The sequence below is a fragment of the Ranitomeya variabilis genome, chromosome 8 (assembly GCF_051348905.1).
Source record: "Ranitomeya variabilis isolate aRanVar5 chromosome 8, aRanVar5.hap1, whole genome shotgun sequence".
Lineage (NCBI taxonomy): Eukaryota > Metazoa > Chordata > Amphibia > Anura > Dendrobatidae > Ranitomeya > Ranitomeya variabilis.
Window position 1 is genome coordinate 170,977,262 of NC_135239.1, and position 23,468 is coordinate 171,000,729.

General features: G+C 43.4%; 1 protein-coding gene across 1 annotated transcript; it reads right to left on the bottom strand.

Annotated features, from left to right (window-relative positions):
* Positions 1-1,956: 1,956 nt before the first annotated feature.
* On the bottom strand, positions 1,957-22,622 carry TST (thiosulfate sulfurtransferase). The gene is made up of 2 exons (XM_077278804.1): positions 21,905-22,622; positions 1,957-3,043 (listed from the first exon to the last, which is right to left on the bottom strand). Exons 1-2 carry the CDS (start codon positions 22,494-22,496, stop codon positions 2,748-2,750), a joined length of 888 nt encoding a protein of 295 aa, XP_077134919.1. The 5' UTR covers positions 22,497-22,622; the 3' UTR covers positions 1,957-2,747.
* Between the last annotated feature and the right edge of the window lie 846 nt (positions 22,623-23,468).

Below are 23,468 nucleotides of genomic sequence, written 5' to 3' on the forward strand. Positions count from 1 at the left end.
AAGAGACTTGTTTGGGCTAAAGAACACAAGGAATGGACATTAGACCAGTGGAAATCTGTGCTTTGGTCTGATGAGTCCAAATTTGAGATCTTTGGTTCCAACCACCGTGTCTTTGTGCGATGCAGAAAAGGTGAACAGATGGACGCTACATGCCTGGTTCCCACCGTGAAGCATGGAGGAGGTGGTGTGATGGTGTGGGGGTGCTTTGCTGGTGACACTGTTGGGGATTTATTCAAAATTGAAGGCATACTGAACCAGCATGGCTACCACAGCATCTTGCAGCGGCATGCTATTCCAACCGGTTTGCGTTTAGTTGGACCATCATTTATTTTTCAGCAGGACAATGACCCCAAACACACCTCCAGGCTGTGTAAGGGCTATTTGACCAAGGAGGAGAGTGATGGGGTGCTGCGCCAGATGACCTGGCCTCCACAGTCACCAGACCTGAACCCAATCGAGATGGTTTGGGGTGAGCTGGACCGCAGAGCGAAGGCAAAAGGGCCAACAAGTGCTAAGCATCTCTGGGAACTCCTTCAAGATTGTTGGAAGACCATTCCCGGTGACTACCTCTTGAAGCTCATCAAGAGAATGCCAAGAGTGGGCAAAGCAGTCATCAAAGCAAAAGGTGGCTACTTTGAAGAACCTAGAATATAAGACATAATTTCAGTTGTTTCACACTTTTTTGTTAAGTATATAATTCCACATGTGTTAATTCATAGTTTTGATGCCTTCAGTGTGAATGTATAATTTTCATAGTCATGAAAATACAGAAAAATCTTCTTTTTATGGGTGAAGAAAATGCTGAAAGAAGTGACATGCTGCAGTTGGCAAAAACGCAGTAGTTTTCCAATTCATACAGGAAAAAAACAAAAATGTGTGCATGAGATTTTTTAAATCTGTTTTGCGCACCTTAAAATTTGCATAAAAAAGCAGCAACGTGTGAACATAGCCTTATAGTGTAGAGCTCATACAAAGCAGTGATCTGGTAAGAGGAGCGACAAAATGCAGGACTGGGTTTGGTATAGAGGGTCTACACCATGGGGCTGAGAAAAGTGCTAGACTGCAGGATGGGGCTCTGTGTATAGGGGCTGAGAGGATAGATATCATGCAGGATGGGCTGTACATAGACAACAGAAAATAGAAATATATTTCAGGATAGTGCTCTGTAGAGGGGGGCTGAACAGAGGACACTGCAGAATGGGGCTTTGGAGGAGAGCTGTACTGCACGATGGTACTCTATACAGGGACAGAAATTGTATCCGTATCCGTAAAAGGTCACCTTGACGTGGTTGTATAGCTTTTGCTCTCTTTGATAAAAAAGTGCTAAGTACTTTACATTTTTAAAGCTTATATTCAACTAGTAGCTCTGTATATACAGTAAAGTGACAATGAATACAGCCATAACATATGTCATAAAAGCATTGGTAAGCATTTGTAAGTTTATATTAAATGGAGGACAAATAAAAATAAACAATTTTCTATCCTTTTTCATTATAACAGCAAAGATATTTAAGAAAAAAAAAAAGATGATGAAATCTTACAGAAATGTTTTGGAATATAGGAGACAGAGTAGACGTTGTGTGTACATTGTATAGGGAATATGCAGCAAACTATATTGAGAAAATGGACATCTTGCTAAGTTATGCTCCATTTAATTTTCATTAAAACGAGAGCCAACAACTAAATAGCTAACCATGGAATACAGGCCGGGCCTGCCAGAAGAGATCCATGCTTTGTTAGAGGTTCCCGGCTCTACGTCCCCCCCGTCTATGGAGCCATATGCTCATAGGGAGCGTAGAACGGGGCCATCTTCAGGGGACAAGCCTTTTAATTACTGTAAGTGGCTTCGTCACCCTTCCCCAGTACTGTGCCGAGTCAGTGCCCTGTCCGTACAATATTAATATTATTACCTAAATCCAACCACATTGTATAATATATGAAAACACTCAGGCTCTTAAATAATTAGCATGTATTTATTCATACCACTTCCAAGCATTCAAGGACAGATACACGTAGGTATGAAGCACCTCAAATATCTCCAGGACCAGAGACCATTACTTAAAAGCCTTCCCCTACTGACCAATGTACTGATTTAAAGATCCCCACCCAAATTGTAATTTTTCATTTAACAGTCAAAAGCCTCCTGTGGTTGAACCTTGTCAAATTCTCTAAGTTTTGATTTACTAAAGATTTGGTTAGAAATCTTCTTTAAAGGGAATCTGCGCAAAGTTTTTGCCATGGAATCTCAGAGCTGCATAATGTAGGGACTGAGACCCTGATTCCAGTGATGTGTCACTTGCTGGGCTGTGTGCTGACATTCTGATACGATCACTGTTTTCTGTGATCTAGTAGTGCTCAGAATGTGGAGCTCTCTATAACTCTGCCCTCACCACTGATTGGTAGCTTTCTGTGTACACTGTGCATAGGCAGAAAGCTGCCAATCAGTGGTGGGGGTGGGGTTACACAGAGCAGTTGACTAGGAGGAACAAGATACCTACAGTAGACCTCTAGTGATAATCTCTTACTGATGAAATCATTGCTTTTTTGAAACAGAAACACAGGCTAGAAAGTGACACATTGCTGCAATCAGGCTCTCTGCCCCTGCATCATGCTGCTCTCAGATTACATAGAAAAATATGCTGACAAGACAAAACTCCCCTAACGGCTTACTACAATTTACCATTACTTTAATGATTTGTACCCGAAGACCATGATGATAGTCATGGTAATAGTACATTATTAGAGTGTCACTTGTCATCCTTCCATTGCGTAACTCTGTCTTCTGGTTTAGCCCGATGGAACCATTCAAACCATGACCCATCATACACAGCAGTATCTTCCTTGCCCAAAATAAATGAAGCCAATACCAGCTGGCAAGCAGTGACACCGCGCCGGCAAGTTATAGTCAATGGCTTTGTCAGGTCAATTCCTTTTTCTTTAAAAAGTTGCTTCATTTCTTCTGGGGTCTTCTCAAATCCTTCTTCTGTCAAGAATCTTGTAAATGGGAGGTTCAAGGATCCAGGAATGTGACCGGGCAATATTACTGTAAAGAATAAAGAGATTGTGAGATTGGAGAACTATACAATCTGCCTGTGGCGCAGGCTCCGGCGCTGAGCCCCCGTGTTTCCTGGCACATCACAGCTGATCTTTTCAGCTGTCATATGCTTTTAACAGCCGCGGGTGGAATCACGATCTACCCATGGCTGTTAACTTGTTAAATGATGCTGTGAATCAGCTCCATAGTGATGCGGCTCCATGTTTCCTGGCACATCACAGCTGGTGGAGTCACTTTCAGCCCATTTTTTTGTGCTGAAAATCTCGGCTTATACTCGAGTATATACGGTAGTACTTTTATTTTTTAAAGCATTTTTGCAGCATTTATCCTACCCCAGCCTAAAACTTTTGCACTGTACTGTATATATATTATACACCCACACCTCCCACTATATGACTAATATTAATTGTAGGGCGTATCACAGCCAGGGAAATGCAAAATAATAGCTCAACACTGTTTAAAGTCATGACTAGTATCGACAAGTCTACTACAATCCAGCAGGCGTGGGAATCCGGCCACTGCTAAGCATGCACAGACTGTTTGCTCTTCCTAAACAAATTGAGATTGCAGAACAGCGAGTGCAATGCGTGATATTCTGACAATTTAATGTAGATATTTAGAATTTTTTTTTTTTAGTTATATATCAGGTTCCTTAAAGTGAATCTGTCAGTGGGTTTTCCCCATATAAAGTGTAGCCAGCACCTGTATGCCCTCATATACGTAGCATTGTAGAATACTGTATAAATCCCCAATATGCTCTGCATAGTAAAAAAAGAGCTTTTATTATACTCCCCTATGGGGCGGTCCAGCCAATGGGCGTCTCTGATCTTGATCCGGTGCCTCCTCTCTTCTTGACGCCCTACGTCATCCACACAGTGTCCTCCATCGCGCTCTTGCGCAGGCGTTCTTCTCTCTGACCTGTCGAGGACAGAGAAATATATTGCAGTGCGCATGCGCCGGCGCTCTTTGGCTTTTCCAGGCGCATGCGCACTACAGTAATTTGCTCTGTCCTCGCCCCGGCACAGAGAAGCGCGCCTATACAGAGAGAGATGGAGGACACTGTGTGGATGCATCAATACGAAGCACAGAAGGAGGACGACATCGCAAGAAGAGAGGATGCACCAGACCAAGACCAGCGACGCCCATGGGACCGGACCATAGGAGAGTATAATAACAGCTCATTTTTGTGCTATGCAGAGCACATTGGGGGCATATACACAGCATTGCACTCTAGAATGCGGTGACCTAGGACTTACAGCTGCTGGCCCTACTTTATATGAGAAAAACCTGGTGACAGGTTCCCTTTAAGAAGCTAACGGGAAAAAAATTCTAACTCTGACTAAAAGAGTTAATTGAAATTTTGCTGCCAAAAACTTCAGGGTGCGGCAGATCAACATCTTTGAACAAGGGAACTGCCCTATAGATTGCAAGTGTGCCAGCACATGAAAGAAACTGAATAAATAAAAATCCACCATATTTATGACCACATTTTTTTAAGCTAAAAATACGTTTTTATCCAATTATTATTATTATTATTTATTTATTTACATAGCACCATTGATTCCATGATGCTGTACATGAGAAATCCATTGACTTTCTAAACTCACATCCACTTGAATTATATTTTTTGTGGGTTTTCCAAGGCAAAGGCACCACTTATCAAAGTGGTGGAGGGCTCGGGCATATGGTTGTATTTTCGGTCCGAGTGCGATCCGACAAAACACAGACTAATGTTATTCTATCGGGCAGTACACAAGTCTGATTTTTTACTCTGCCCATGGGAAAAAAAATTTGCAGCACGCCAGAGTTTGATCTGATACTCAGATCGTGCTTGGTTATGCAAGTCAATGAGTGTGTGGAAAACATTGGACTGCACTTGGATGACATCTGAGTGCAGTCCGATCTACACGGACTGACAGAATGGAGAAGATGGATAATTTTTTTTCTCCATCTTCTTGTTATCTGAGAATATTGGATCACACTATGATCACACTCTGATCAGAGTGTGATTAGTACAATCATAGTAACATAGTTATTAAGTCCATCTAGTTCAACCCATAGCCTAACCTAACATGCCGAATGAACAACAAAGAAAGAGGCGGGCACCACACAACAATAATAAGTGAGGGATCAACCACGTGCATATAATAATCATGAAAGGACTAAACAAAGAACAAAGATATGCACAAAAGTGGGATCAACCATCAATATTAAATTTTATTACATATTCAAAAAAAGGGGACAACAACAAGGACACATAGTATAAAAACATTTAAAAGAGAAAGACCAACCCAAATCCCCCCTAAATAGTCCTGTAAGGTATACTGGCATGCAAAGTGAATATAAATATAAATAGGCGATACATGAAATCAAATAATTAACAGCCTATACTGCCAGCCAACCCCAGCCTTAAACTACCAATTTGCCTGGATACTAGTAAACCACAAACATGTTAAACATATGGAACAAGAGCAGACCATATAAGAAGTGGTAAATAGAAGGGGAGGGGGAAAAATAAACATCCTGAACCCTATGATATATTGCTGGTATGCCCTAGTAACAGTATATTCAATAGCCTAAGATGTTTGCCCTAAGCCTTGTGCATATAAGCATGGCCAGGAAGGTATCCAAGTTGTGCAAATGGCAAAGATAAGGTGCATGTAGATATTACCAAGAAAGGTCCATGAGGGGGGGAGAGCCGAGGCCCCACGCGTATCGACGCTGCTAGAGCGTCTTCTTCAGGGGAAGGTTGTAAAGGATATATCCAAAGTGTGCCCCTTATATATACATATAAACAAGAAACATAAATCACCTGTGAAGAGGCCGTGGCGTGTACAATCAATCCACCATTCAATGGATCATGTGAACTTCCGGGTGTGTGTTGGGGTCATATGGGAAGTGCGCAACTGCACACAAAAGCTGATGGGGCAGAAAGACGATATTACGCAGGCGCAAGAGTCACCATGGTGACATGAACGCTTGAAGTTGTAGCGGCGTACCAATTGCGCATGCGTCCTAACACAAGAATGACCGATGAGGCAGCAGCGAAAGTGTGCGCAGGCGCAAGAAATCACCCCAGTAACAAGGACGCCTAAGGTTTTACTGCGCTTCAGTTGCGCATGCGTACTGGCAAAAGAGACTAACAAAACAAAGATGAAGCTATGCGCAAGCGTAAGAATCACAGTAATATAACGAATACTTGAAATTTTTTGAAGTTTTACGGCACACCAATTGCGCATGCATGCTGATGAGTTATGGAGGCATAAAAGCCCGACAGGTAAATAATAAATATGTGTACAACACAAACAGACATGCATCACATTTTAATGCACCAACATGGGGGTTTTTGTTGAAGGGCATACGCACATGCTATTCTGATATTGTAAAATGCACTATTAACCCATATAACCAAGGGAGTAGTGCTGATAAACAGCTACCTTTTTATTTCCTTTCTATTTCTTCTTTCTATTTAAAAGAAAGGAAAATACAGAATAAATGGATGACGGCGCAAAGTATATACACTGTCAGACGGATATATTTAGATGGAGTAAACGCCTATTAAAAAATTGCCATAGGGATATGTATGGTATAAAGTACACCATACATGCATACGCATCAGTTCAATATGGACTTATAAGTATCCGACGAATGGAAGTAAGTCAATATGTTGTTCAAAAGCCCCCATAAAGGTATGCAAGCACCCAATGACTAGGGGCGCATAAAGATGCCCAGCAAGTCCAGCACTATCTGACATGTGGGTGTGGGGATTGCCGAATCGACGCACTTGCTCAATAATTTAAGGTGCATATTGGAGCACATATATCTAAAGAGGCGGTATTAATAGACTCGTAACCTGAACCCTAAGGAGCAGCATATCCCAGATGAAAGGAAGGAGATGCTGGAGATTAGCAACTCAAATACATGTGCCAGCAGGCAAAAAAAATTGATGAAAGAATGTCGCCGCTTATATAATGATAAGATAGCCAAACCATTCATGCCACTAAAAGCCCCAAAGAAGTGAGCCTTTACCATGTTGGAGAGCTGTGTTAGGGGGATACCTAGGTGTATCCACAATTGCACACAACATGTTATAAACCACATACCGAGAGACTGCAATATATACTGTGTTTTATTAGAAAAAGGTAATGGTCCAAAGTGTGAGCAACCGGGTAATGGATCAGTTTACCCATGAATCAAACTCCCATTTGCAACACCCAATTTCCAGGAAAAAGGGCCCAAATTCAAAGGAAAAGGTAAAAGATGATATACAAAAAATGTGAAACAACATTTAGGGAAAGCAGAGGATTGGGAGCATTAGGGGAAGGAAGAGGATATAGAATACCGGGGCCAAACCTAGAGGACAAAGACGGATAGTGACCTCAAATAGTAGGGGCAAAGCTAATTCTAGGTAGAGGCTGGGTTAGGCTGGCAGGAAAATAAGATCTAGCACATAAGAGAAGATGCTTCTTGTCAGTCCATAAGTCCACAGAGTACTTGTCTTCTTCCAGCTACATTTTCACGATATAGATAATTGGCCCATCCAGCTTCGAACACCTGTAAAGACAAATGCTGTAAATACCATTAATTTACAATAGGGACTACCTTCACGTCTGTTTATAGAACCCTGTAAAAAGAAGTTCCTCATGCTTTCGGAACAAGGATGCTCTCTTCCACAGATACCAAGGAGGATTCAGCCATCTGCATATTTCAATTGTCGTACTAAAAACCTTGTGTATGCCTTGATCTGCAGCTGTCCAAAACTGTATGTGGGATACACCACACAAGAACTAAGACGCCGGGTACAGCAGCATCTTTCCAATATCAGGACGGCCCCAAAAGATTGGGAAAAGGGTAAGAAACTTTCATCTGTAGCAACACACTTTTTGCAAATACATCATGGTTCTATGGAGGGCATCAGGGTTATGGGTTTAGAAGGGGTAAAACCTGACATTAGGGGTGGCAACATTACCTTAGATCTATTAAGGAGGGAAGCGAAGTGGATCTATAACTTAAATAGCCGGGCTCCGGTGGGCATTAATGAGGAACTTCTTTTTACAGGGTTCTATAAACAGACGTGAAGGTAGTCCCTATTGTAAATTAATGGTATTTACAGCATTTGTCTTTACAGGTGTTCGAAGCTGGATGGGCCAATTATCTATATCGTGAAAATGTAGCTGGAAGAAGACAAGTACTCTGTGGACTTATGGACTGACAAGAAGCATCTTCTCTTATGTGCTAGATCTTATTTTCCTGCCAGCCTAACCCAGCCTCTACCTAGAATTAGCTTTGCCCCTACTATTTGAGGTCACTATCCGTCTTTGTCCTCTAGGTTTGGCCCCGGTATTCTATATCCTCTTCCTTCCCCTAATGCTCCCAATCCTCTGCTTTCCCTAAATGTTGTTTCACATTTTTTGTATATCATCTTTTACCTTTTCCTTTGAATTTGGGCCCTTTTTCCTGGAAATTGGGTGTTGCAAATGGGAGTTTGATTCATGGGTAAACTGATCCATTACCCGGTTGCTCACACTTTGGACCATTACCTTTTTCTAATAAAACACAGTATATATTGCAGTCTCTCGGTATGTGGTTTATAACATGTTGTGTGCAATTGTGGATACACCTAGGTATCCCCCTAACACAGCTCTCCAACATGGTAAAGGCTCACTTCTTTGGGGCTTTTAGTGGCATGAATGGTTTGGCTATCTTATCATTATATAAGCGGCGACATTCTTTCAAAAATTTTTTTTGCCTGCTGGCACATGTATTTGAGTTGCTAATCTCCAGCATCTCCTTCCTTTCATCTGGGATATGCTGCTCCTTAGGGTTCAGGTTACGAGTCTATTAATACCGCCTCTTTAGATATATGTGCTCCAATATGCACCTTAAATTATTGAGCAAGTGCGTCGATTCGGCAATCCCCACACCCACATGTCAGATAGTGCTGGACTTGCTGGGCATCTTTATGCGCCCCTAGTCATTGGGTGCTTGCATACCTTTATGGGGGCTTTTGAACAACATATTGACTTACTTCCATTCGTCGGATACTTATAAGTCCATATTGAACTGATGCGTATGCATGTATGGTGTACTTTATACCATACATATCCCTATGGCAATTTTTTAATAGGCGTTTACTCCATCTAAATATATCCGTCTGACAGTGTATATACTTTGCGCCGTCATCCATTTATTCTGTATTTTCCTTTCTTTTAAATAGAAAGAAGAAATAGAAAGGAAATAAAAAGGTAGCTGTTTATCAGCACTACTCCCTTGGTTATATGGGTTAATAGTGCATTTTACAATATCAGAATAGCATGTGCGTATGCCCTTCAACAAAAACCCCCATGTTGGTGCATTAAAATGTGATGCATGTCTGTTTGTGTTGTACACATATTTATTATTTACCTGTCGGGCTTTTATGCCTCCATAACTCATCAGCATGCATGCGCAATTGGTGTGCCGTAAAACTTCAAAAAATTTCAAGTATTCGTTATATTACTGTGATTCTTACGCTTGCGCATAGCTTCATCTTTGTTTTGTTAGTCTCTTTTGCCAGTACGCATGCGCAACTGAAGCGCAGTAAAACCTTAGGCGTCCTTGTTACTGGGGTGATTTCTTGCGCCTGCGCACACTTTCGCTGCTGCCTCATCGGTCATTCTTGTGTTAGGACGCATGCGCAATTGGTACGCCGCTACAACTTCAAGCGTTCATGTCACCATGGTGACTCTTGCGCCTGCGTAATATCGTCTTTCTGCCCCATCAGCTTTTGTGTGCAGTTGCGCACTTCCCATATGACCCCAACACACACCCGGAAGTTCACATGATCCATTGAATGGTGGATTGATTGTACACGCCACGGCCTCTTCACAGGTGATTTATGTTTCTTGTTTATATGTATATATAAGGGGCACACTTTGGATATATCCTTTACAACCTTCCCCTGAAGAAGACGCTCTAGCAGCGTCGATACGCGTGGGGCCTCGGCTCTCCCCCCCTCATGGACCTTTCTTGGTAATATCTACATGCACCTTATCTTTGCCATTTGCACAACTTGGATACCTTCCTGGCCATGCTTATATGCACAAGGCTTAGGGCAAACATCTTAGGCTATTGAATATACTGTTACTAGGGCATACCAGCAATATATCATAGGGTTCAGGATGTTTATTTTTCCCCCTCCCCTTCTATTTACCACTTCTTATATGGTCTGCTCTTGTTCCATATGTTTAACATGTTTGTGGTTTACTAGTATCCAGGCAAATTGGTAGTTTAAGGCTGGGGTTGGCTGGCAGTATAGGCTGTTAATTATTTGATTTCATGTATCGCCTATTTATATTTATATTCACTTTGCATGCCAGTATACCTTACAGGACTATTTAGGGGGGATTTGGGTTGGTCTTTCTCTTTTAAATGTTTTTATACTATGTGTCCTTGTTGTTGTCCCCTTTTTTTGAATATGTAATAAAATTTAATATTGATGGTTGATCCCACTTTTGTGCATATCTTTGTTCTTTGTTTAGTCCTTTCCTAACCTAACATGCCCTAACATGCTGATCCAGAGGAAGGAAAAAAAAAAAACATGTGGCAAAGAGTAAGCTCCACATTGGGGCAAAAAATTCCTTCCCAACTCCACATACGGCAATCAGACTAGTTCCCTGGATCAACGCCCTATCAAGGAATCTAGTGTATATGCCCTGTAACATTATACTTTTCCAGAAAGGCATCCAGTCCCCTCTTAAATTTAAGTAATGAATCACTCATTACAACATCATACGGCAGAGAGTTCCATAGTCTCACTGCTTTTACAGTAAAGAATCCGCGTCTGTTATTATGCTTAAACCTTCTTTCCTCCAGACATAGAGGATGCCCCCTTGTCCCTGTCTCAGGTCTATGATTAAAAAGATCATCAGAAAGGTCTTTGTACTGTCCCCTCATATATTTATACATTAAAATAAGATCACCCCTTAGTCTTCGTTTTTCCAAACTAAACAGCCCCAAGTGTAATAACCTATCTTGGTATTGCAGACCCCCCAGTCCTCTAATAACCTTGGTCGCTCTTCTCTGCACCCGCTCTAGTTCAGCTATGTCTTTCTTATACACCGGAGACCAGAACTGTGCACAGCAGGGCCGGCGTCAGCACCCGGCGTACCCGGGCAAGTGCCGGGGCCCTGACGAGACGGAGGGGGCCCATAACGGTAAGACACTGCTGCTGACACTAATGCGCATCATGCGCTCCTGGGGGGGCCCCGAAGCCGGACTTCATCCCTCCCTGCAGGGCCGCCATCAGGGCATTACATCCCTATCCTTACTGGCATATGGTGCCCGCCCGGTGAGCAGAGAGGGGCCCGAGCAGCCCCTCACTTCTGCTCTCCACTCCTGGTACAGCCGGCATGCTGGAACACCGGGTATCAGAATCTGCGTGCACTCATTCTCTGCTCCTTCCTCTCTGCATAGTGAGGACTGGAGCAGAGCGCTGGCAGTGCAGAGAGTTGCTGGCTGCAGTGTAGCAGGGGCACACAGTCACACACGCTGTGACACTACTCACCGCACCTGCAGTCAGCAGCAGAAGCATCGGATCCCTCCCCTCCAGCAGCGTCACAGCTCTCACACTGTGAAGAGCCATGGAGGGGCGGGACTAAATGTCGGGGGTGGAGCCTGTTGTGAACTCTATTTCTGGGCTCCCTCTTGTGGTCACAAGTGGTACTGTGTGAGTGCTGTCTTTCTGCAGGTTTGTGACTGGCATCAGCTGTCTCATTATCTGTGGGCTGGTTTTCTATTTAAGCTCACTTAGACTCTCAGTCTATGCCTGCTGTCAATGTATTCAGTGCTATTCTGATTCCTTCTGACTACCTTGCTCCCAGTCTCTTCAAGAGAAGCTAAGTTTCCGTTTTGTTCATTTTTTGATCATCAGTGTTCTATATGTTTCTTGTCCAGCTTGCTAATATGTGATTTCCCAGCTTGCTGGTAGCTCTGGGGGGCTGACTTTCTCCCCCCACACCGTTAGTTGGTGTGGGGGTTCTTGAATTCTCAGCGTGGATATTTTGGTAGGGTTTTTTACTGACCGCACAGTTCGCTATCTGTCTTCTGCTATCTAGTATTAGCGGGCCTCATTTGCTGAATCTGTTTTCATTCCTACGTGTGTCTTTTCTCCTTACCTCACCGTTATTATTTGTTGGGGGCTTCCTATATCTTTGGGATTATTTCTCTTGAGGCAAGTGAGGTCTTGCTTTCTCTTTAGGGGTAGTCAGTTTCTCAGGCTGCGTCGAGACGTCCAGGATTTTAGGCACGTTCACCGGCTATCGTTAGTGTGTTTGGATAGGATCAGGTTTTGCGGTCAGTCCAGTTGCCACCTCCCTAGAGCTCGTGTCTATGTTTAGTTACTTAGCTAGTATTTCATGTGATCCCCAGCCACTGGGATCATAACAGTACAGCAGGCCAAAAAAGTGTTTTATGCATCGCATGAAGTGGGATAAAAGAAGTCCTGAGTACAATTTTTTTTTTTTTCTCCTTTGCTGCAGTCTGTCTAGCTTCTCTCATCCCCTTAATCTCTGGGTGGTTTTTAGCTCAGCTGCAGACATGGATATTCAGAGTCTGACTTCTAGTGTGGATCATCTTGCTGCAAAGGTGCAAAATATTCAGGATTTTGTTGTTCATAGCCCTATGTCTGAGCCAAAGATACCTATTCCTGAGTTGTTTTCTGGAGATAGATCTAGGTTTCTGAATTTTAGGAATAATTGTAAACTGTTTCTATCTTTGAGACCTCGTTCCTCTGGTGATTCCGCTCAGCAAGTTAAAATTGTTATCTCCTTGTTACGCGGCGACCCTCAAGATTGGGCTTTCTCTCTGGCGCCAGGAGATCCTGCATTGCTGAATGTGGATGCATTTTTTTCTGGCGCTTGGACTGCTTTATGAGGAACCTAATCTTGAGAACCAGGCAGAAAAGGCTTTGCTGGCTATCTCTCAAGGTCAGGATGAAGCGGAGGTGTACTGTCAAAAATTTCAGAAATGGTCAGTGCTTACTCAATGGAATGAGTGTGCCCTGGCTGCAAATTTCAGAGAGGGTCTTTCTGAAGCCATTAAGAATGTTATGGTGGGGTTCCCCACGCCTGCAAGTCTGAGTGATTCAATGGCTTTGGTCATTCAGATTGATCGGCGTTTGCGGGAGTGCAAATCTGCGCATCCTCTGGCGGTGTTCTCTGAACAGAGACCTGAGTCAATGCAATGTGACAGAATTCTGACTAGAATTGAGCGACAAAGTCATAGACGTCAAAATGGGTTGTGCTTTTACTGTGGTGATTCTACTCATGTTATCTCAGCATGCTCTAAGCGCTTAAAAAAAAAATCGCTAAACCTGTCACCATTGGTACTATACAGCCTAAGTTCATTTTGTCTGTTACTTTAATCTGTTCTTTGTCATCCTACTCGGTTATGGCTTTTGTGGATTCAGGTGCTGCCCTGAATCTTATGGATTTGTCGTTTGCCAAGCGCTGTGGTTTTGTTCTGGAGCCTTTGGAATTTCCTATTCCACTGAGGGGAATAGATGCTATGCCATTGGCTGAGAATAAGCCTCAGTATTGGACTCAAGTGACCATGTGCATGACTCCTGTACATCAGGAGGTGATTCGCTTTCTTGTGCTGCATAATTTGCATGATGTTGTAGTTTTGGGTCTGCCATGGCTGCAGGCCCATAATCCAGTTCTGGATTGGAAAGCTATGTCTGTGTCAAGTTGGGGTTGTCAGGGGATTCATGGCGATGTCCCTTTGGTGTCAATTGCTTCTTCCACTCCTTCTGAGGTCCCTGAGTTTTTGTCGGACTACCAGGATGTATTTGATGAGCCCAGATCCGGTGCCCTGCCTCCTCATAGGCATTGTGATTGTGCTATAAATTTGATTCCTGGCAGTAAGTTCCCTAAGGGACGACTTTTTAATTTGTCTATACCAGAACATGCCGCGATGCGGAGTTATATAAAGGAGTCTTTGGCGAAGGGACATATTCGCCCATCCTCCTCCCCTCTTGGTGCAGGATTCTTTTTTGTGGCCAAGAAGGATGGTTCTCTGAGACCTTGTATAGATTATCGTCTTCTAAATAAAATCAAGGTCAAATTTCAGTATCCTTTGCCATTATTGTCTGATCTGTTTGCTCGGATTAAGGGATCCAGTTGGTTCACCAAGATAGATCTTCGTGGTGCGTATAACCTTGTGCGTATCAAGCAGAGGGACGAATGGAAAACAGCATTTAATACGCCCGAAGGCCATTTTGAGTACTTGGTGATGCCTTTTGGACTCTCTAATGCTCCTTCTGTGTTTCAGTCCTTTATGCATGACATTTTCCGAGAATATCTGGATAAATTTATGATTGTGTATCTGGATGATATTTTGGTCTTTTCTAATGATTGGGAGTCCCATGTGAAGCAGGTCAGGATGGTGTTTCAGGTCCTGCGTGCTAATGCTTTATTTGTGAAGGGCTCAAAATGTCTCTTCGGAGTACAGAAGGTTTCCTTTTTGGGTTTTATTTTTTCTCCTTCTACTATTGAGATGGACCCAGTCAAGGTCCAGGCTATTCATGACTGGACTCAGCCTACATCTGTTAAGAGTCTTCAGAAGTTCTTGGGTTTTGCTAATTTTTACCGTCGCTTCATCACTAATTTTTCTGGCGTGGTTAAGCCCTTGACGGATTTGACCAAGAAAGGTTCTGATGTGACTAATTGGTCTCCTGCGGCAGTGGAAGCCTTTCGGGAGCTGAAGCGCCGGTTTTCTTTAGCTCCAGTCTTATGTCAGCCTGATGTCTCTCTTCCTTTCCAGGTTGAGGTGGATGCTTCTGAGATTGGAGCAGGGGCTGTTTTGTCGCAGAGAAGCTCTGATGGCTCTGTGATGAAGCCTTGTGCCTTCTTTTCAAGAAAGTTTTCGCCTGCCGAGCGGAATTATGATGTTGGTAATCGGGAGTTGTTGGCTATGAAGTGGGCATTTGAGGAGTGGCGACATTGGCTCGAGGGAGCTAGGCATCGTGTGGTGGTCTTGACTGATCACAAAAATCTGATTTATCTCGAGTCTGCCAAGCGCCTGAATCCTAGACAGGCTCGTTGGTCGTTGTTTTTCTCCCGTTTCGATTTCGTGGTCTTGTACCTGCCTGGTTCGAAGAACGTGAAGGCTGATGCCCTTTCTAGGAGTTTTGTGCCTGACTCTCCGGGAGTTTCAGAGCCGGCTGGTATCCTCAAAGAGGGAGTGATTTTGTCTGCCATTTCCCCAGATTTGCGACGAGTGCTGCAGAAATTTCAGGCTGATAGACCTGACCATTGCCCACCAGAGAGACTGTTTGTCCCAGATAGATGGACCAGCAGAGTTATTTCCGAGGTTCATTCTTCGGTGTTGGCAGGTCATCCTGGGATTTTTGGTACCAGAGATTTGGTGGCTAGGTCCTTCTGGTGGCCTTCCTTGTCGCGGGATGTGCGTTCCTTTGTGCAGTCCTGTGGGATTTGTGCTCATCACATCATCACAGGTCCTGCGCTCATACCAGCCCTGGGACCGGAAGCTGCCGCGTGCGGTACAGGGCCAGAACTTCATCGGAGGGTGAGTATATGTTTATTTTTTATTTTAAGTCTGTATACTACGTGACTCTGTGCTGTATACTCCGTCACTGGGCAATATACTACGTGGCTGGGCAATATACTACGTGGCTGGGCAATATACTACGTGGCTGGGCAATATACTACGTGGCTGGGCAATATACTATGTTGCTGGGCAATATACTACGTGACTGGGCAATATACTACGTAGCTGGCCAATATACTATGTGGCTGGCCAATATACTACGTGGCTGGTCAATATACTACGTGGCTGGGCAATATGCTACGTGGGCTGTGCAATATACTACATGGCTGTGTTATATACTACGTGGCTGTGTTATATGCTATGTGGGCTGTGCAATATACTACGTGGCTGTGTTATATACTACATGGCTGTGCTATACGCTACATGGGCTGTGTTATATACTGCGTGGGCTGTGTTATCCACTACATGGCTGTGCTATACGCTACGTGGGCTGTGTTATATACTGCGTGGGCTGTGTTATCCACTACGTGGCTGTGCTATATGCTACGTGGGCTGTGTTATATGCTATGTGGCTATGCTATATTTCTCTGCTGTATCTGTGCATCATGAATCGTGCTATGTGTTAAAGGGGGGGCCCACTGAGACTCTTTCGCCCGGGGCCCTCTAAAACCTGGAGCCGGCCCTGGTGCACAGTATTCTAAGTGTGGTCGCACTAGTGACTTGTATAGAGGTAAAATTATGTTCTCCTCATGAGCATCTATGCCTCTTTTAATGCATCCCATTATTTTATTTGCCTTTGTAGCAGCTGCCTGACACTGGCCACTGAATATGAGTTTGTCATCCACCCATACACCCAGGTCTTTTTCATTGACGGTTTTGCCCAGAGTTTTAGAATTAAGCACATAGTTATACATCTTATTACTTCTACCCAAGTGCATGACCTTACATTTATCCCCATTAAAGCTCATTTGCCATTTATCAGCCCACGCTTCTAGTTTACATAAATCATCCTGTAATATAAAATTGTCCTCCCCTGTATTGATTACCCTGCAGAGTTTAGTGTCATCTGCGAATATTGAAATTCTGCTCTGAATGCCCCCTAAAAGGTCATTAATAAATATGTTAAAAAGAAGAGGGCCCAATACTGGCCCCTATGGTACCCCACTGCTAACCGCGACCCAGTCCGAGTGTGCTCCATTAATAACCACCCTTTGTTTTCTATCCCTGAGCCAGCTCTCAACCCACTTACACATATTTTCCCCTATCCCCATTATTCTCATTTTATGTATCAACCTTTTGTGTGGCACTGTATCAAAAGCTTTTGAAAAGTCCATATACACTACATCTACTGGGCTCCCTTGGTCCAGTCCGGAACTTACCTCTTCATAGAAGCTGTTCAAATTAGTCTGACATGAACGGTCCCTAGTAAACCCATGCTGATACTGGGTCATGAGGTTATTCCTCTTCAGATACTCCAGTATAGCATCCCTTAGAATGCCCTCCAGGATTTTACCCACAGTAGAGGTTAAGCTTACTGGCCTATAATTTCCGAGTTCAGTTTTTGTCCCCTTTTTGAATATTGGCACCACATTTGCTATACGCCAGTCCTGTGGTACAGACCCTGTTATTATGGAGTCTTTAAAGATTAAAAATGATGGTCTATCAATGACTGTACTTAATTCCTGCAGTACTCGGGGGTAGATCTCATCCGGGCCCGGAGATTTGTCAATTTTTGTGATTTTTAGACGCCGCTGTACTTCCTGCTGGGTTAAGCAGGTGACACTTAATGGGGAATTTTTATCACTAGTCATATTGTCTGCCATGGGATTTTCTTGAGTAAATACTGATGAAAAAAGTCGTTTAGCATATTGGCTTTTTCCTCATACACCATTTCACCCAGACTATTTCAAGGGGGCCAACACTATCATTTTTTAGTTTCTTACTATTTACGCAGTTAAAGAACATTTTGGGATTATTTTTACTCTCTCTGGCAATGAGTCTCTCTGTCTCAATCTTTGCTGCCTTGATTTGCTTTTTACAGAATTTATTTAATTTTCTGTATTTATTTAATGCCTCCTCACTACCTACTTCCTTTAATTCTCTAAATGCTTTCTTTTTGTCACTTATTGCGCCCCTTACAGCTCTATTTAACCATATTGGTTTCTTCCTTTTTCTAGTATGTTTATTCCCATACGGTATATACTGTGCACAGGTCCTATCCAGGATGCTAATAAACGTCTCCCATTTTCTTTGTGTATTTTTATGTCTCAGGATATCGTCCCAGTTAATTGCACCAAGATCATCTCTCATCCATTGGAAATTTGCCCTCCTGAAGTTTAGTGTCCTTGTCACCCCCCTACTACACATCTTATTAAAGGATACATGAAAACTTATTATTTTGTGATCAATATTGCCCAAGTGACCCCCAACCCTTATATTTCTATGCGGTCTGGCCTGTTGGTTAATATTAGGTCTAGCAGTGCCCCCCTTCTTGTTGGGTCCTGAACCAGTTGTGAAAGGTAATTGTCTCTCATAGTTGTCAAAACCCGATTACCTTTGCTGGAACTGCAGGTTTCTGTTCCCCAATCTATTTCAGGGTAGTTGAAGTCCCCCATAATAATGACTTCTCCTTGAGTCGCAGCTTCATCTATTTGCTTTACGAGGATATTCTCCATTGCTTCCATTATTTTTGGAGATTTATAACAAACCCCTATCAGTAATTTATTATTTTTTCCCCCTCCCCTTATCTCCACCCACAGGGACTCTACATTTTCATTAGATTCACCTATATTATCACGCAGGATGGGTTTTAAGGATTATTTTACATACAGACACACCCCTCCCCCTCGCTTATCCGTTCGGTCATTTCTGAACAGACTATAGCCCTGCAAGTTAACAGCCCAGTTATGGCTCTCATCCAGCCACGTCTCAGATATCCCCACCATGTCATAATTATGCTCCAACAACATTAATTCTAATTCGTCCATTTTGTTGGTGAGGCTTCTGGCATTAGTATACATGCACTTTATGTTACTCTCTGTACCTCTATTCTTTCTTAAATTACTAACTGTTCTAACCCCACCCCCATGCCACCACCCCCCCCAACTTCCTTATTTGTGCCCAGGTCTCTATCTGCACTATCTTCCCATCCTATAAAATGAATACCTTCCCCCCAATCCCTAGTTTAAACACTCCTCCAACCTTCTAACCATTTTCTCCCCCAGCACAGCTGCACACTCCCCATTGAGGTGCAGCCCGTCCCTAGCGTGGAGCCTGTAGCCAACTGAGAAGTCGGCCCAGTTCTGCAGGAACCCAAACCCCTCCTTCCTACACCAATTCTTGAGCCTCTTATTAACCTCCCTAATCTCCCGTTGCCTCTCTGGCGTGGCACGTGGTACAGGCAGTATTTCGGAAAATACCACGTTGGAGGTCCTTGCTTTCAGCTTGCAGCCTAATTCCCTGAAATCATCTTTAAGGACCTTACACCTATCTGTAGCTTTGTCATTTGTGCCAATGTGTACCATGACCGCTGGGTCCTCACCAGCCCCTCCCAGTAATCTGTCCACCCGATCAGCGATGTGTCGGACTCGAGCGCCAGGTAGGCAGCACACCGTCCGACGATCCCTGTCTTTGTGACAGATTGCCCTATCTGTTCCCCTAATAATTGAGCCCCCCACTACCAGCACCTGTCTGGCCTGCCCTGCTCTCCTATTCCCCCCCTTACTGTAGCAGTCACTCCTCCGGCTTTCAGAGGACATGCCTGGCTGCAGCAGTGCTACCCCTGTACTGGCACCCCCCTCATCTGCCAACTTAGCAAACTTATTGGGGTGTGCCAGATCAGGACTAGCCTCCCTGGCACTCTTCCCTCTACCCCGCTTTCTAACTGTCACCCAGCTTGCTACTCCACTGTCCTGCAGCTCCATCCTACCATCCCCCCCTCATCTATCCCATTGAGCGTCTGCTCAGTGAGCAGAAGACTCCTCTCCATATTGTCTATGGATCTCAGTGTTGCCAGCTGCACATTTAGATCCAGAATCTGGGCTTCCAAATGCACAACGTGCTCACATCTCGCACAGCAGTATGCACCCTCGACCGGCTGATCAAGGACTGCAAACATGTGGCAAGATGTGCACTGGATGGCATTAACAATAGTGGAGCACATTTCCTAATGGGGATTGTACCAGACAGAAACGTTAAATAAAAATAAATACAAAGTATTAATAAAAAACAGACAGCAATTCAGCAATTCCTCCCTTGGAAACTCCCTGATTCCAAAGTCACTGAATCACAAGTCACACTTACCGCCGTTCACACTTACGCTCAGGTCACACTCGCTAAGCTGGAGATTTAAAGAGATTCTTTTTTTTTTTTTTTCCCCTCAGCAGCAATCCACCTTGCTGTTCAATGCACTTCGAAAAATAAAATTCTGCCCTTAGGCTGTATTTTCTGGCAGTGTACTCGACGCATAAGGCCGGGATCACACATACGCGAGATACGGCCGAGTCTCGCAGGTGAAAACCCAGCTCTGGCGCCGGCACTCAGGAGCGGAGTGTGCAGCTCCATGTATTGCTGTACGGCTGCACGCTCCGCTCCGGAGTGTCAGCGCCAGAGCTGGGTTTTCACCTGCGAGACTCGGCCGTATCTCATGTATGTGTGATCCCGGCCTAACACGCTGATCTGATAATAATAATCCGTCTGCTTATGCACATCTGCTTTTTTTTCACATGGACCATCGTTTTACAGTCCAGGCTAGTGCATGTCAACAGCAGGCAGCTCCGGCGCACATCCGTGATGAGGACGAGCACATGGAGCCAGTCCCTGCTGCAAATTGCTGACATTAGTGTCCTGAGCTTCAGAACGCCAGTGGTAACTAGTGATGAGCGAATATACTCGGTACTCGAAATTTCCTGAGCACGCTCGAGGGTCCTCTGAGTATTTTTTAGTGCTCGGAGTTTTAGTTTTTATTGCCGCAGCTGAATGATTTACATCTGTTAGCCAGCATAACTACATGTGGGGGTTGCCTGGTTGCTAGGGAATCCCCACATGTACTTATGCTGGCTAACAGATGTAAATCATTCAGCTGCGGCGATGAAAACTAAATCTCCGAGCACTAAAAAATACTCAGAGGACCCCCGAGCATGCTCAGGAAATTTCGAGTACCAAGTATATTTGCTCATCACTAGTGGTAACCCAACATTAGAGCTGCTTCTATGTGTTGTCCGTCATTCTTAGAGATAGATCATGGACCCATTACAATCAAGGTATCTTTTTATAGGTACTTTTTTTTCTTGAAAACCAACTGTCCAAGTCCATCAATTAAAAAAAAATGGAGACAAGTTTTGTTTTGTTCTGTGTTCTAGCCAATGCAAGTTAATAGCCCGGTAAAGATAAAAGATTAAAAAAAAAGGACACAGAAGTCATCCATGTACCGTCTGTATTTTACGATTTAATGGGTAGGAAAAGCTACAAGTTTGTTTTCTCCATATGAAAAAAAAAAATTGCAGCAAAGATTGTAAAATCTGACACATTAACCAAAAATGGGTTGTGCGTTTTCTGATTGAAATCAATGGGAAGCTTGTTGCAGACAGACTGAGGAGTTTTTGAGGAGGATTTAGAAAGTTTCAGCTCAGTTTCTGCTCCAAAAACTCTTAGAAAAACAGCATGGAATAAGCCAAATTGTATGTGCTCACAACTTCTTTAATTTAACAGCATGGGGGCCTCTGGAGATTTTTTTTTCCAACAAAGCCACATCAGGAAAAAAGACTGCATTTTTTTCTACATCTTCTACGATAGAGACTGCATGGCTTCCAAATGAAGTCTCCCGAAGAATGAACAAGTTACTTCAACTTTTTCAGGGTTTCCAAATCCCTAGAGCGGTTAAAAATGAAATTAAATGGAATATGTACACAACAATGTAGTTTTGACACTGCTGTGCATTATGTCCATTTTTTGCGGCGCTTTTTCATGCAGAATCATGTGCATATATTACATTTTTTTTGTCATGTGTTTTTTTTTTTTGGGGGGGGGAATCTGCACATAATAACGTCCGTGTGAACATATCCTTTAGGGGTTAATCTTGGCCTGCAGCTATGCACATAGTTATCACTTATACACAGCTTACTAACTGCGTTTTTCTAAAAGTCTGTCAATTGAGCAACACAGATAACTATGCCGATATCTACTGTCCTGAACTAACCTCATTAAAGGAGCCACAACAGTTACTGGTTTTTTTTATCTGTATCTGCTCAGTACGTCCTTTCTTTCAAAAAATACAAATAAAATTAAATAATTAAGTCTCACCTTCTCCAGGTTCTGGCTCCGTACCCAGATATCGTCCCTCAGGACGTGAGTCTACTAGCTGGAATTCTTTTGTGTTCCTGTTACTCTGAATATCCTCATAGGATTTCACCAACGAAGGGTTCAGAACTGCTCGAAAAGACTCAGGTTTTGGCTTCTCCACTTCGGAAGTCACAGGAAGGCCTTGCTTTACCCAATTTCTGAAGCCCCCATTCAGAATAGACACCTTACTGTGCCCAAAAGCCCTAAACATCCACCAGGCCCTTGCAGCGTAGTAAACACCCACTTGATCAGCGTCATAAATTACAACGTGGGTATCATTGTTGATGCCAAGATTGCCAACGTATTTAGAAAAGTAAGATTCGCTGGGGATCATCGTTTCATATGGAGATGCCTTCTCTTTGCATTCATCGATGTCAAAGTATAAAGCTCCTGGTATATGTTTTTCTTCATACTCCTTGCGTCCATCTCTGATAGGTGGGTAGTAGAAGGAAGCATCCAGGATGCGAAGGGCTGCTCCAGGCTTGCAGGTTTTCAAGGCCTCAGAGAGCCAGTTTATGGAAACCAGAGCTCGGGAGAGAAGTTGATGAGACATGCTGCACGCTCGCCCTGAAGTTTGGCAATGCCTTTCACATAGAAGCTTAGAGTGCACTTGGATTGCTTCCTGGAAGCTGAACTTAGCATTTGTTAATCTTTTTCTAACTCCCCAACCTTTTTCAAAACCTCTTTACAATTTACGGTTGAGAAACCCGTTCACACCCCTCCTACAATTCCTTAATTTCTTATTCTGAAAGCTTTGCTGAGCACTTAATCTTCTAACTTCTTAATTCAGGCAGTAGAAAAGGTCAACCCATGAAAAAACAGAGGACAGGTCATCTCATTCTGGTCTGTAATGAAACAGTAAAGAAATAAAAAGCGTAATTTTTTTTAAAAAAAGGGAAAACATGGCAAAGCAAGTAAAAGTAAAGAAAGAAGAGCGGACAAAAGAAAAAAAATTAACGGTGAGGACAAACTGTGTTCACACTGTCTTTTTCTGCCTTTTTTGGTGCTGGAAAATGCAGCAATGAATGAAAAAAAAAAACTCAAAAGAATGAACATATTTAATTCTTTGTCATAACGACTTGTTCATATGTTGATGCTTTTGAGCTTCTAAAAAGCTTAAAAAAGTGCAAAACATTTGAAAGAAGTAATGCTATGTGCACATGTCCATATGCGCCTAATTGAGGCGTACACCTAGATACAGCCAACTACGTCTTGGTGACCGCTGAAAATTACGGTATGTCCGACACAGTGCTTCTGTCTGTATCATTATAGTCAATAGCCCTGTCAGTGCATATGCCTGAATTCCATTTTGAGGATTTCAGATATAAGCTCTGACGGAGCAACTGAATGTATACTAAAACCCTAAGGGTATGTGCACACGCTGCGGATTTTGCTGCGGAACCGCAGCGTTTCCGCAGCTGCGGGTCCGCAGCGGTTTCCCATGAGTTTACAGTACAATGTAAACCTATGGGAAACTAAATCCGCAGTGCACATGCTGCGGAAAAAAACGCACGGAAACGCAGCG